This window comes from Miscanthus floridulus, chromosome 8, assembly GCF_019320115.1.
Source record: "Miscanthus floridulus cultivar M001 chromosome 8, ASM1932011v1, whole genome shotgun sequence".
NCBI lineage: Eukaryota > Viridiplantae > Streptophyta > Magnoliopsida > Poales > Poaceae > Miscanthus > Miscanthus floridulus.
This window is the reverse complement of record NC_089587.1, coordinates 220,495,743-220,511,516: the sequence shown is the minus strand read 5'-3', so window position 1 is coordinate 220,511,516 and position 15,774 is coordinate 220,495,743. Positions and strand designations below refer to the sequence as shown.

The 15,774-nt window shown below is 42.7% G+C and overlaps 1 protein-coding gene across 1 annotated transcript; it reads right to left on the bottom strand.

The window, feature by feature from the left end:
* Positions 1-71: 71 nt before the first annotated feature.
* Positions 72-11,520, bottom strand: LOC136478215 (alpha-aminoadipic semialdehyde synthase-like). The gene is made up of 26 exons (XM_066476573.1): positions 11,158-11,520; positions 10,131-10,201; positions 9,739-10,002; positions 9,555-9,641; positions 9,336-9,465; positions 8,912-9,085; positions 8,219-8,298; positions 7,881-7,997; positions 7,410-7,485; positions 6,844-7,015; positions 6,437-6,533; positions 5,816-5,979; positions 4,967-5,021; positions 4,717-4,857; positions 4,209-4,529; positions 3,929-4,009; positions 3,658-3,723; positions 3,422-3,539; positions 3,122-3,251; positions 2,851-2,930; positions 2,094-2,252; positions 1,752-2,004; positions 1,448-1,556; positions 844-1,005; positions 665-734; positions 72-588 (listed from the first exon to the last, which is right to left on the bottom strand). Exons 2-26 carry the CDS (start codon positions 10,149-10,151, stop codon positions 533-535), a joined length of 3,183 nt encoding a protein of 1,060 aa, XP_066332670.1. The 5' UTR covers positions 10,152-10,201; positions 11,158-11,520; the 3' UTR covers positions 72-532.
* Positions 11,521-15,774: the final 4,254 nt, after the last annotated feature.

The following is a 15,774-nucleotide window of genomic DNA, read 5'->3' as shown; positions in this document are numbered from 1 at the left end:
TGTAAACCTCAGGCAACGCAGGTGGTGGTTGCTCTGACGTCTCATCTGGATTATGCTTTGCTGGTTGCTTTGCTTTGCTGGTTGCTTCTGTGCATCGTAAAACTTCTACAGTCAGACCATATATTGGCAGGGTGGTGCATCCTGCGAGTCTGATGTGGTCAGTCCGACGGGCAATAGTGTTGTGCCATGGTCGGCCGCATTATTACCTAGTATAATCCAAGTGCCAAGCCAACTGATCGGCATTATTTGATAGGTCTTATATACAGAGGTTTCTTTGCCGGGCATTATTTGAGAAGTCATATATACAGAGGTTTCTCTGCCGTCTCTTACGACAGGTCATATACTATGTGCAAAAGATATATGTACTCAGCTATATCATACACTGCAGCCGTTTCACTGTAGCTACTTTTGCAGCCGTTTCACTGTAGCTGCTGCAACTTTCTTTACATTTGATGACCAGCTGAGAGCTGCTAAGGCTGCAGCGCAGCACAGCCACAGCAAGTTGATCAGAACGGACAGTGACTTGGAACTTTCAAATCTCCACTCTCTCAATCAGCTTGATGCCTGACGACTCCAAGATCTCCAATGCTTCACACATGCAAATACACTGAGTCAGTACAGTTGCGCGTGTTCCACAAGGACAGGCATGAAAACTATAGCACACCTGGAATGTAGATCTCCGGTTGCAGAGGCCTGATCACTCCTTTTGTCTGGACCTTATTCTGTAGCAATAGCTGCAATATAACATGGTTCGAGAGCAAATGAACATACATTATTTTCCATTTTCCTTTTTGGCTTTTATCCTTACTGTTATGCAAGTATAATTGTGGTTAGGTTTACTACCAGGGCCCCTATTGCTGCTGGAACACCAACGGTCAGGGCCATGGCAGTGGTGGATCTGCCATTTTCAACCTTCCCGAACTCCAGTAGCGTCGCTTGGTGCCTTTCGGTGGGTTGCCCGTCTGGGTATTCCACCTCGACTTCGTGGTGGAGCAGTACCATGTCCTGAATTTGCAGGAGCTGTGTCTCAGCAATGGTTATCCGAGGAAGGCTATTGATTCGATTTAATCCATTTTTTTTAACATGAAGTAAAAACAGTATGAAATATGGTGGTAGACCAGAGTAAAGAAGTTTGGATTCGCATTAATCATTAAACTGGTAATCTACTGCAAATCTGCTAGGAATCAAAAGTGCATTTTCGTATCTGAGTTTTGTCCCTGTCAAATTTATACAACTGAACTGGTTAAGGCAACTACAGACAATAAATTAGTAAGCTTGAGATTATTGACACTTTTCTATTACCTTCTTGACTTCTTTTTATGACAATATAAATATAAGGTTGAATCTCTTATGATTTTAGAAAGAAAGATCTGTACTACAGATATTTTAACAGCTACATGCAACACATGAGACATATGACAGGTGGTAAGATAGTATTAAGCCTCACTTGCTCATTGTGGCCATAGGCCATCCTCTGTTCCATTCGTTGGCAGATCACATCAAATGCACTTGAACAACCCTTAGGAATTTGAGTCTCTTCATGTAGTCCCAAGAATCTGCTCGTGTATGATTGTGTTTTGTCAGTTCTAAAATAAAATACAACTACAGCATTCATGTTTCCTGTTTCTATTATCCCTAAATCATTTTTTGCCTGGGGATTCTTTTAACATATTAACTTGATGGCATTATTTATATTGCACTACAACAGTTCATAAAAGATGTGAATTTTGTAGCACGGGATCAGGACTAACTTGATGGTTTTGACTGTCTTAGCAGCTATTTCCTTATCTCTGCAACACCCGAGCTTCCATAGTCTGGCAATCATTTCATCATCATATCCACCAGAGGCTTCAATATCTAAGTCTGTGTTAGTTGTGGAGATATTATTAAGTAGTTCATCAAGGAAACCCTTATATGTTGGACGATTAGTATCTTGCAGCAGTGGATGATTTGCAGCATCAAAGAACCCAATTTTCGACAGGGTTGCCATTATCTCACTAAAACCTGCACATGCGCAGCAAAATGGTGAATGGAAATCAGACTTGCAATGCAAAGCAATGCCTCACTGAAGCAAAAGGTATGCAGATGCTTACCTTCGTAACGAAGAGTAGCCCTGTATATGGTAGATGCTTCTTTGGAGATACCATAAAGGTCTCCATATATCAAGGAATTCCGATTTGGCAAGTGTTCCAGAGCAAAAGCTGGAAGCTCTGGTAGTCTGAGCCTCTTTGCTGATTCAAACAAGTTATGACCTATTGAAGAGGTAAGTAAATCACTCAAGAGCTGTATGGAGTAATCCATTGTTTCAACAGATTATTAGATTACAGGATATGAAATAGATCCAAGTGCTCCGTAACTCCACAGTTTGTTTATTTGTGGACAGAAAACTAATACATGGATAGCGTATAAGTTTGGTCCTTGATACATTAGCGTCCCACCTCTTGAATTGGTACTATTCCTATCAGTGTGTTTACATTTTTTTCTCGACCATACCATGAGGTACGTATTTCATCAAGAGGAAGTAGAGTTTTCGTGAAAATACAAGCTTTAGTGGTAATCCCGGGATTACCACTATAAAAAACGCAAGAAACAGTTAGAAAGTAGGAATATGAAACGAAAGCATCTGTGACCATTGGAAGAAGTCTACGCAGGCGCCTGAACCCAGCCAAGTCCCAAAGTCTACGCAGTGTGTTTATATGAGATGTATGTTGTAATTTGTAGCATCTACTTCTCTCCAACGATTATGTAAAGCTACTGCCATCATTTTTGAAAAAAAGTGGAACAGGCAAGCAAGCATTTGCTCCTTATTTAGTGTAGCAGGTCAGGAGAAATAAATTGTAACAGACTTACCATCTACATGGATCGTCTCTCCAAGAAATTTGTAGACAGCAGGATTTTTCCCTGCCCGGAGGGCACCAGCTGGGTTCCAACTGAAAAGGAGGAATATAACTATTAGCATTTCAAAAAATTTGCCACGTGAAATATATATTTTTTTGAACCAGTCGTGAAATATTTTTTGAACGGATGCCACGTGAAATATTATTGTTAAGAATATCTGGATGTAGAAACCTCATTGTACTACTACTGATAACTGAATTACTTAGAACATGGATACATCTACCTGAATTTATAGGCAAGTGGATTGTTTGCTGCAGCTGGAGATGGCAATCCACCACAGTAAGATGTAAATGCCTTTATTTTTCCCTTTCGAGCACGAGCTTCATCAATCATCTTCATTGACATCAAGTGATCTGCATAACATAAATCAATATACTTAAACTTGTTTCTACAGGAAAATTAACCTATGATGAAAGAGCACTTTCTCTCACTATACACTGCTTTCCCTAATACTTCCATTAATATGTTTTGCATAAGCATTTCATTAAAATGTACACGAGTGACCATTACATTGAGGAAGTACCTATGCCAGGATCTAGGCCCATTTCACAAAGTATAATTACACCTGCACGTTTGGCAGCTTGGCTCAAGTTTGACATGGATTCATCAACATAGCTTGCCGTTACCATGTGCTTCTTGAGCTGTAATAATGAATTTGTCAGTCAAAGTCCCTCACAATAAATATCACATCAATAATGGTTTAATGCTTCAACAGAGCTCCAAGGATTTTATAAATCACCACGAACATAAGAAGACTACCTCTATGCATACTCTTGCAATGGCAGCATGAAAACTAGTAGGCAGCAAGCTAATTACAACCTCAACCTGCAAGAGGAGCTCGTGTCATTAATCTTCTGGCAAGTTAGTACTGTAATTAACAAATTCAGGGGTACAATTTAAAATATTTTCCCAGAAAGAAAGCACAAATCAACATCCTGAACCACATTGGAGCTATTGCCTAAGCGTGAATGAAGTTGGTTTAAAAAATAATGGGGATCCACTCATATTTAAGTATCAGGATGAAACTTACCTGAGAAACAAGATCTGAAAGGCTTCCAATATCAGAAACATCAAGCTGGGTAGCAGTTGTATTTTCAATACCATCAACTGTCTGCATGTACAGATACAGAGACATGAGAAGATAAAAGGTTAAATTCCACAAATATTGTATACAAGACGACCAAATACACTATTTTTAATTTGGTATTGCTCATTGATGTCCATAAAGCATGTTAATAGCAAATCATGCAAGCAACCAAACAGTACAGAGAAATTGTCAAGAGATGGGAATGCATCATTGCAAGAATAACCTCTTCTGCATCTTTTTGATACAAAGATGCCACAATAACATGAATTTGATCTGCGTTATGGTCATCAACACCATAGGTACATATGTCTGGGTAAGATGCTAGAAACTCAGCAGCTGGTCGACAAACTCTTCCAGCTCCAAGAATTAAAACCTTTGGCCCTCCTTTATCAACTGTGTCACCAGTTTCACACTCATTGACTTTTCCTATCTTCAGAGCTAATTCAGTTTGTTTCCCGGCATTGTGATCTCCACCATGTTCATTAGCTAGAGAAGTCAAGGAATCAATAATTTTATCCAATGTGGCAGTATCATCTGCTCCTACCTGCAAAAAGGTGTGTATCATATGTTTCAGAAACAAAACAAATTATGGTTGTGTTGACCAGCAGAAGATTTGTTCTTTAAAAGAAAGGAGGAACTATTCTTCTTTAAAAAGATTTATCCTAATACTTTTTCCAGAGAAGATTTCCACGCTAACTAATTTGAGGTTCAGTATGAAGTTAAATGCTTACTTCAAGCTCTGAGTACGATATATCATCTATGCTTTGTCCAACTTCACATCTAACCAAGTGAAATGAACCTCCAGCTGTCTCAATGATGTCCAAAGCTTCATTTATAAGGAACTTATCAAATAGGTGCCCACTGAGAGATACCTGTTTCATATAATCAACAGTTTTAAAGACAAAAAGCCTAAGTAATTCTGTATTGATCAAATACAAAGCATGAATGCACAGGAGTACTAGGAAAATACTATTTGCTAACCAGGGTGCTGTACTTCTTGTCAGGCAATGGATTTGTTTTTGTGGGGGCCAAATCTCTGCAAGAAATAGAATATAACTTTGATAACAACATTAATGACCATTAAAAAGTGGCGATTGGTAAATACTGGTAAGCACACAAAGTGCCATAACGAGAAAACTATGGTTATGTGATGCTAGGGAAAATGCCAAAAAACAATTTATACAACATGAACAACCACTACATAGAGAAGATTCTGAACAAAAAAAAATAAAGAAACAGGAATAGGATGGTGTTCAAATTATTGATAACAAAAGACACATGAATCATAGATTCCTTGTCCATTTATTAAAGAGAACCAATAAAAATACTAGTTAGAACAAAGCAGAGTAAAAACTAGGCCACTTAGTCCTCTACAAAACTTGAAGTGTTCTGGTTTACAAGTAGAAATATATAAGTTCAGAAACACATCCATTACCATGCCCAATGGGGCAACACTGTGCAGAGGAATGCAAGGGATGTATTCAAAGTAGGATCCTATACAATAGACTAATTCCACAGCATAAGTATACTCTATCCCCCTTTAAACTCAGCATAAATAAAAACTGTGAGTTTGGAGGATACAAGCATAGCTATGCCATGGTAAAGAAGTCCGTGAACTGAAGCTTTGAAGGAATACAATTTGTAGGGTTGTTTAACAAAATGCTACTCCCCATATTGTAGAGTAACAAGCATAGTACAAAATGCTAAAATAAACCACGTATTTTAACAAGAATATCTATTTAACTGGTTTGCAACTTTATGGATCACATCGTACAACGGAACTATCTGAGAGGAATACAACGGTGAAGAATAGAAGTATTTGAAGCTTACATCATAGTGTTTCTCATTCTTGGGATATATTCATACAACGGAGTTAATCTGCCAGCATGTGCAATGCAAGCTCTTCTCAAGTAGGAAGGAAGTTCTGCCGGTTGCTTCACTGAGGCCAAACTAGGAACAAGTTTAGATAATATGTTTCCGAAATGTTGGGAGGCCTACATGGTTCAAATACAATGGGACAACGGTAAGATCAATGTTCGAGAAAAAATCAGTAAGATCAATGCAGCGAGCTGATGCCTATACAGAATAGCATCTTTGTTGTAGTAAGAAATCTGTTACTCCCTCCATTGTGTTTTTTTGGCGCAACGAGCACTACTACAGATACCAAGATGCCAGCGCAGTACACATACAAGAATTAATCTAGCATTGGGTGCCACACACGTGTCCATTTTGCATGCCACGTCGCTCAAATTGGATGGATTAACTTCCAAATTTAGATGCATGCATGTGTGATACAACTAGCTCTGACCAATCCGATGCAAAGCATGCTTGGTCGCTTCGAGTGCCGTGAAACACAAGTTAATACGTACGCCTCGGTACCTTGCAGCGCCTTATAAATAAGTTTTTTAACAAAGATGCTCAGGTGCCTAAAAAAGAGAATGGAGGGAGTACCTCTTTAGAGAACTCTGTAGGGAGAATGTCAACAGCCAAGCAGATCACTCCGGCACCTTCCATATCATCATGGTATGAATTATTAGAAGGATCATACCTACGGTTGTGTATCCCATAATTAGTCAGAATCATAACTATAGGAAGAAACTATTAAACAGTAACTGTGATGATTGAGGAAGCAGCCACCAAGAATCTAGGGTGCTGTAAATATCAGAGAATGTTCCACTGAACTACAATACTAGGCAAGGACAGAAGATTTAAGCAAATTGTGCATCCACAACGAATATTCGAAAGAATTAGGGATGTAAGTAATGCCAACACACTTTAGGATATTGTGATGCTACTCATGGGTTATTATAGTTTTTCCAGTTTTAAATTTAAAAATGGAAAATGGAGGAATGCATTACCGGAAGAAAGGCCTCTCTATTGATGTACTCTTGTTGACAAATTCAATGGAACCTCCAATATCACAAGTTATGTCACAGACGCCAACCAAAGGACAACCAGTCTCCATCAGTTGCTGTAACTGATCCATACTCAGTAATGGTGGAAACCTCTTCTCCCAATACATACAGTTTACTGCAGAAACCATGAAGACACAAATTATAGAGTGTGGACAAATATGTCTACTCTAGAAATTTATTACAATGTAGCAGATATTTACTAAATCCCACCATCTTTATATAACAAAAGCCGCAAAGCGATCTTATCATGGACAGAGCTAGTTTTTACCCTAAAACTGTTCTATGCTATACAAAATAATAGTTAGTAATACTGTACTTTCTTAAGAGTATTAACATTAACGGAAACAGAAAGAATTATGTGCCTGAGCTGTATTAAAGATTGCGTCAAAACAAGGTAATATCCATATATGACTGGTCTCGCATGTTCAAAGTTGATAAAAACATGTTCTAGTTGGTTCAAAGTGTACAATGGAACAATTTATGATAAAAGCACTCATCCAAGACCATACCGATGACAGATGCATATGGAGCAATCTTTTCATGAAAAACAGGGGCGTAGTGTTCTGGATGAGCATAATAGTCAGCCTGCAGATTACACAAATTTAAGATTTTTGAGTGAGGCACTGAGGCCATTGAAAAGCTAATGAGGTACTTGTCTAATTAGAAAAATAACTGAAAAATATGGATGCAATTTACTTAAAAATATATTTAAGATATATATATGTATAAGAAGATGAAGTACATTAGGACTGTCCTAGAGAGAGAAATGGACATGGTCATTATAACCAAAAAAAAAAAAAAGATAGGCACAAAGGCTCCTGATGCACAGCCAGTATAATGAGAAGATTGTATCAGGTCATGATGAAATTAAAATGTGGGTATGTGGTAGAATACATCTCTGGAATATAACAAAATGTTGTTATAACTGACCATCAAGGAGGAACTAAAAATCCACTTATGGTTGAAGAGACGTGCATTACTTTGTCAAATTGTCTGGTGGGATCCTTGTGGGAAACCATGTCTCTAGAGGTCACAACACAACCATATAGTTGAAATACTCTCTTGGTCGACTGAGATTGTTTAGACAGATTCCTGGGCTGTAACATTAAAAACAGAGTTAGAGTATAACTAGGTTTGTTAAGAAGCATGCTTACAAATTAAATCAAGTAACAATAGCTAATCCTGCTGGATACAGAAAAAGGAGGTAGAAATTTGATGAATTTCATTTAGGGAAGAGATATTACATAAGAAATTGTTAGTTAAACTAGTTTAGTTGAACTTATGATTTAATGCAAGAGAATGAGTAAAAGTATAATACCTGAGAAATTTCAGGAAGTTTCTCAGCATCAACAAAGGTATGGGGCAATAACTTGAATATCTCCTGCGCGCCCTGAGAGACTGTCACGTTGAAGTTATATATGTCAAGTGTAAGTTTTTTCAGATAAAACCACATCACTAAGGTAGTAAAAATTGAGACGTAGTACCCTAAGGTCTAGTTTTTTTCCATTTCCTTTAGAAAGCATGTATATCTATATAACTTTTTGGTCGATGTAATGCTATCAATATCCCCTCTAGTGCCAGCAGGCTTAAGATATTTAGTTTCACAAATCATATTTAACCACAATAATTCAAGGAAATGTCAATGAGTTAAGGTCATTTTGGCCTTGAAAGGAAAGAGTAAGATGTATTTTCTTTGAGCTTGCACTAAAACGACAGGCATATACACCAGCAAAATTCTGTAAACGACATAGTATTTGTGCAATGGCCCAAAAATAGAGATGGAACAGGAGTGATCATAACACCACATGTGCAGTAGAAGAAATGTTTTATGCCCTGAAACCATTAAGATCATGAAATCACCCAATGTTAAAGGACTCAACTCCTAAAGAGGCAAAGCGCGCAAGGCCCCTAATAGATGCATACGCCAAAAACACATGGTTGGACAGTACCCATATAAGGGGCTTCCTATTACAAAAAACAATAAATGGAAATATGTTGACAGCACAATTACCATTTCCAACTCCAGTGAATACAAACACTATCGGACAAATTCCGGATGGAAGTCCGAATGTTGCTATCTCTTCAGCAACGGCAATGACTGCAGCCTTGGCTGCAGCGAGCGAAGGATACATATGAGATTGTCCCAGAGAGAGAAATGGAGTCGAGTATCCAAGGCTCAAATATCCTGAAATTGTAAGGGAAAACCTTAGGCCGCTTGAATGACATACAACACCAAACAGAGACATCTCCAGTCATAGATTGTACTATGAATCAGTAGTTGAATTCATTTTAAATCATTGTAAACAATTACTTGTAAGTTGCAGTGAGCAAATTAACTAGTTCCTATAATAAACCCAGATGGAAAATCCAAGTATCAAAGGCATAATATCAAGTAATTGCATGAGCCGATTATTAGTGTTGGTCATCGTACTTACGCTGTCCGAGACCATGTATGAAATCTATCAGGCCAGCTCTACCAGCAAACTTCCCAAATGCTAGCGACCTTTTCCCATCATCTCCAACAATTAGCTCATAATCAAACAAGGACACCCTTTCTTCAAGGATCTGAGAACGTTAGTCAACATTTTAATATTCTACAGAAATGATAATGGCAGTTGACTGAAATGATGAAGGTACAAGCTTATGTTTAATACCTTATCTAACAGTGGCATATTCTCTTTTTGGGCCTTGTGAGTGTGCGAAAAGAAAGTGTACGCTCTATCTGGAAGAATCATCTGCAACTGCTCAAGTGAAGACACCTCCAAGCGTTTCAGAACCATGATGATACTGGTACAGAGCACTGTCCAATAGAGTATCTAACTTAATGAGAAATATGACCTTTGGTTGTTTGATGCCTATAATAAGACCGCACTCTGACAGGTCTTCTGAAATCTCGCATCCTACATCCTCATATTGAGCGTCATGATGTATCCTCTTCGTGCTTGGCTGCACAATAATCCGGTTTACTCGAGCTCCGTTCATCCCTCCTCCGAGCAGAAGGCGAGCACAATGGGAAGGAGTTAATGGTGCCCTCCTTTCCCACATGTTACAAGTCTCAGCAAGAATCCCAACAACTCCATTGCCCAGCAAGGTGTCATTGCCCTGTGAGTGGAATTGTAATCAACATAATTAACCTTCCTTTTTAAAAAAAAATAATTAACCTTCATGTTAAAGAACAAGGTTATCAAACACCGCATGGTTTGTGACAACAAAAGGGTCAGATTACACACCTCAGTAGCAGCAGAACCCATATCGGAGTCCAATTAAGGTGCCACGATCACGGACATGAAATCCACAACTCCTGGAAATGAAGTGAGTTTACACAGTCAGGTCGTTACAGATTTCAAAATCATTAGCCAGATGTTGTCAGGGGAATACAGTTCAAAGACGGCATGGCAATCTGCTACGACAACAAATTATTAGTTGAACTTCGCTCATTCTACTCCATAGTTGCCAGGCGCTGGCTGGCAAAGAAACAAAATAAGCTAGTAATCCAACCAAGTAGCTGTCACAGAGAGTGCAGCATCCTACGATACGAATGAATCAGTCCAAACTCCATAGCAATGAAAGGTTCCAAATCAAGGTTACTAACGGACAAAGAGACGGTAGTAGTGTAGCATATGACTTTACTACCAGTATAAGATGGTTGCACATGCCCGCTTCCTTTTCTCTTGTACTAGAAAATGGTCCTTGCACGGCTTGTACCGCGCAACGATCACTCTAGTCTAGTCAGTAGTAGCCAGAAGCTGAACGACGTAGGCAAGCCAAGTCACGGACGCATCGCGCTCACACTGTCCGTTCCGTCCGTAGTATCACCACCTCGTCACGGGCTGCCTGCCGCTATCTCAGCGCCCACACTAGTTCGTCCGGTTGTTCACAGCCCAACGCCTATCATAGTATCATCAGTACAGGCTGGGCCCCCTCCCTCCTTGTCCTCTGGAGGTCTGGAGCGAATGCACGTGTACGGCGGCGTCGCCGACGATCCCCAACGCCCACCGACCGATCGCTCGCCAGCTGCCAGCAGCCGCGCCCGGCGCCCCCAAAATAACCGCACTGATCGGCGGACCTCGCCGTTGGAGCCGCAAATTAACCCGAACCGCCTGGAAAACCCCGCCACGAATCAAATCCAAGAGGTCGCGTACGCCCGTGCGACGCGATCCTCCAAAGCAAATCAACGACGAAACAAACTGGTAGATTAACCGGCGATGCGGCCATGCGGGACGCCGGCCGGAGAGAAAGCAGGCGGCAGTGCCGTACCTGGCACTTCGATCGACGTGGTCCCGGCGGAATGAAGAGCGAGCTGGAGTGGAGATGGCGCACGGGCACCGGCGGAGGAGGTAAGCGAGTGAGGTGGCGGGCGGAATGGAGACGGATGAGGCGGCCTCTGCGCTGGCGGAGTTTATCCGGAGGTTAGCTTAAATAGAGAGGCGGAGGGAAAACGGGGGCGCACGAACTCCTGCTCGATTTCGATTTGGACACGCTATCCGCACCCTTCTTTTTTGGAGGTTTCCAGCCTTTCAGGGAGGGGAGTCAGCTCTCAGCTGGCCTGGGCTCCGACGAGGACGATGGATGGCGACGCCGACGTGGTGGAGGAGGTGGAGGAACACGAGTGGAGTTGAGCTGTCTCGGAAGCGCACGGCACCACGAGACGACGGAGATGGGAGACGGGAGAAAAGAGCCAAAGTGGGCGTGGGCGAGGGACGAGATCACGAGATCGAGTACGGAGAATGGCCGTGGCCACGTGGCACGCCGCGTTGCACTCCATTTGGTGCCACTCCACTCCAAGCGGCGCCAAAAGATTTTTATTTTAATATCTAAATCCGATGAGGCAAGCCAGTGATTGCGTTTTTGTACGGTAAACAACTCATCATAATGTGATCTAGGAGTAGTTAACAATCCGAGGCCATCCCTTGCCCCTTGCCCACAGCTCTATGGATAATGATAACTAATATCACAAGACAAACATATTATGTGCACAACGTGGGATAATCTTGGCTGTAATTTAATTAATTAAAAGTGCGCATCGTGGCGCACCCCTCTGCCTTAATCTGAAGCTTTTTTTTAATTACGTTTCGCCCACGACACAAGAGGAGAGAGAGAGAGAGAGGGGCAAAAATGAAATGAAGAACCGAGCGAGTAGCTAGTGTGTATACGTTCGAATCGTATTATACGTTCAATGGTGGTGCAAGGAGACCCCAAGAAAAAGAGTTAGAAAAACGGGCCGCCTTCTTTGGTAGCCCATATATATCCGCACATGATATGGTGGCGTGCCTCGGGTGCAAGAAGAGTGCGCAGTACGTACGTCGCACAGGTCAGCGAGACGGTGACGCAGACCCCGAAAGCCATTTCGACCGGTTCCTTTCATCTTCATCGGAGCCGGCAAACGTGGCGGGCGGAGATCGAATTGACAGCCATGGCCGCCGGATGAAAAATCTTGCAAGCCAAAAACCAAACAAACGAGCTATAGTATAAGTTATCTGTTTCTCTGCTCAGTAGCTATCATCCCCACGTTCTTGCAGCGTATCGTCTTGTATATGTGGCTGTATAAAGACACTATCCGGTTAATGCATGCATGCAGTTTCTTGCCGTCTTGCGAGAGTGTCCAACTGGGAGGAGGAGACCCCGTTTGGCCAGGCTCCCGCGGGCTCCGGCTCCTGCACTGTAGCCGGGTGTTGGCCGCCCAGCAGCCGATAGGTGCCTACAGGAGCCGGAGCCGCGGAGCCAGAAAAACGAGTTTCTCCGGCTCTGATAGTGTCAGTGAGAGAGGAAAGAAGGAGAGAGAAAAATAGCTCTGATAAACAATAACTAGATATCTACCACTTAGCCGTCGACAGACGGCCGCCGGAGCCGCCGGAGCCCAGCCTAACGGGCAGTCTGCACGTAACAATGACTAAATGGCTATAGCTTATCACCAGGATGTGAGCACACGCCAAGGACGACAGCGACGTAGGACGGACATCGGAGAGCCGTGCTTGCGTGCGCAACACCAACAGGATTGCTTTGCTTGCTTGTTCAGGGCAGCTCCTTTTTTTTCCCTAGCTATAAAGGCCATGTTTGCTTGAGGAATTTTGAAAGGATACGGAGGAATCTGAATAAATTTAGAGGAATTTATGAGAGAAAAATATTATTTTGGATGAAAAAAACGGATCAAGTCGGGTTTAAGAACACGCGAACAGGGCCAAAAAGAAATCAATGACTCTGGTCGCCACGCAGCCAGCTCGCTCGTCAAATACAACGGAGTCGCGGCTTATTATATAGGAGTATACTCCTATCTAATTGAGCGAGGCACCGCAAGCAAATTAACGTTCGGTTCGCTAGGCTCGTAAGCCATACTCTTTTAGTCAATAAATAATATTTTTCTCTCACAATAAATTAATTAATCGTACTTTTAGTCATGCCTTATCAGCGAATAGGGCTTAAAACGCTGGAGGTGAAAGGAATGCGACGTAAGCCGATGACGCCGCTGCAACCGCCAACCATGCGCTGTGACAACTGACTGATCGAGCAGAGCACAGTAAAACGCACTAAGGCTATCTCCAACAACAACACCTAAAATACCTAAAATACAAGACATATTCGTCCTTTGGGTAGCGCTACAGGCAAAATGTTCAATACATATTCGGTATCTTCTTCACCAACAAGACCCAAAAGAGAATCATTTCTGCAAATGAGTTTTCAGGAGAGAGAATGTCCATATTTGGATTGTGCCTCTCAGACAATAAAAATAAATCTTTCATATAGATACTCTGTTGAAGACTAATTTTAAATTTTTTACTACCTGTTTTGAATTAAGGTGCTTTGTGTCGTCGACGGCGGTATGAAATCGCCGGCTGAGCTGGACATCAGAAACAATAAAAAAATGAAAAAGCACGACACGTTTCTGCGAGAACAGTAGAGTTGAGAGTGAGTGCCTTCTAGGACTAGGAGTCTGTGCGAGTATAGTGATTTCACTAGCGTTTTGTTCTCTTTCCCCTGTAGCCAATGAAAGTTCACCTAGGCCATGTTTAGTTCACCCAAAATCAAACTTTGACACTATAAAAAAAAAAAGATTTTCCGCCACATCAAATTTGTGGTACATGCATGGAGTACTAAATGTTGACAAAATCAAAAACTAATTGCATAATTTGGTTGTACTTTGCAAGACGAACGTTTTGAGCCTAACTAGTCAACGATTGGACAATTGTTGCCAAATAAAAACAAAATGTCACTGTACCTACAGTGTATATATAGTGATTTGGGCGGCGCCAAATCGGCGAACTAAACACGGCGCTAGCCTGTCGATTTGAAGCCCGTTGAGGACGCCCTAACGCAGCAGCAGGGCCTCATAACTATAAGAGACCAAACTTTGACTACCTAGTTTATTGATCATTGTCGGTTGAAAATCTCCTTTTCACTGTTGGATTTTGAATCGACAATGGCATACCGTTTCGGATCACCGGCTAGTAAATTTATAGTTTACGCGTCTGGCCTGGATGGTGTGCTCGAAGGACACAATGATTATACTGGTTCGAGTAGAACGTCTCTACGTCCAGTCTGCTGCTGCTCGTGTTACCGACACTGTCTGTAGTAGGGGTTATAGATGGACAAAAGAGGGAGCGGATCCCAGGTCTCTGGTGGAATTATTGAAAAGTGCTGAGAGTTCGTTTAGCTGCTCAGCCGTGTGCTCGTGCCTATGTCTTTGTGTTGTGTTGCGTTGTGTTCCCCCTTTTATAGAAGAAGGAAAAGATACAGGTTACATCAGAAAAAAAGAAGAGAGAGAGAAAGAGGGAGAAGATCGAGGAAAAAAAGCCCTCTGGGACCGCCACGTCCTTCTTCTCCTTTATGCAGGTCCCGTCGATGCTTTAGATGGTGACAGAGATGGCTTCATGTCGGGCTTCTGTTCACCACTGGTGCTATGCCTCGACGTCATCAGCTGGTTGTGGCGTTCCATCCCGTCCCGACGGATTGCGTGGTGAACCAACGTGCATGTCAGCGGCCGTACGGGGATTAGGCAGCACAGCGCCCACGCACCACTCACTGTTGGCGATGCGAACCCCTGGGCGTGGCCTGTCATGGCCACAGGTCACGTCAAAGCGTGCCCGTGCCCCTTTTGGTGTCAAAGGCTTGACCCAGACCCACACGCTTGGACCCGTAGTGGTTGGGGGTGGTACGGACCTGGCCTGGCGAGGTGGAGCCCGCGCCCGAGGGGTCGAGCGAGACAGAGCCCTCACCCGAGGGGTCAGGCGAAACGGAGCCCGTGCCCTTAAGGTCGAGCGAGACGGCTCTCGTACCCTCAGGGTCGGGCGACATGGGCCCGTGCCCGAGGGGTCTGGCGAGGCGGAAACCGTCCCTTCGGGGTCGGTCGAGACTAAAATACGTCCTTGATTATCTAGACGAGTTGTTGTCCGCGGTCCTCAGATCCCTTCTTTGGATATACCTAATACTGATACCCGATTGTAGCCCCCGAGCATGTAGAGGAGTATGATACTCCTTCGTAGGCTTTTTCGAATGGAGGGACTTCGAGGGCTTTGATCTTCTGCTACCCGCGGGACACCTTGGTGGGTTACGATCCCTTTTTGTTGCGACCAGACTTCTTTCATGGGCATGTAGCTGTGGGATTTCTTTGGCGACCAGAGAGGATTTTCCTTAATTCTAGCCCCTCTTAGGACCCGATCGATCCACCGTTGTCACGTGACCGCGTATTCGGTCTCTTTGCGAGTCCAATCCCCCCCCGAGCCCCCGCACGTTGTGAGGGTCCGATGGGTCGCCTCGTCTTACAATCGTTCTCCCTCAAGCATTTTTTTGACAAAACGGAGGGGTTGAGCCGTGCCATGTTTTCCTCAGTGGATGAACCATGGTGCTCGATTAGCTGTTAACGGGCTAGTTCGAGTAGGG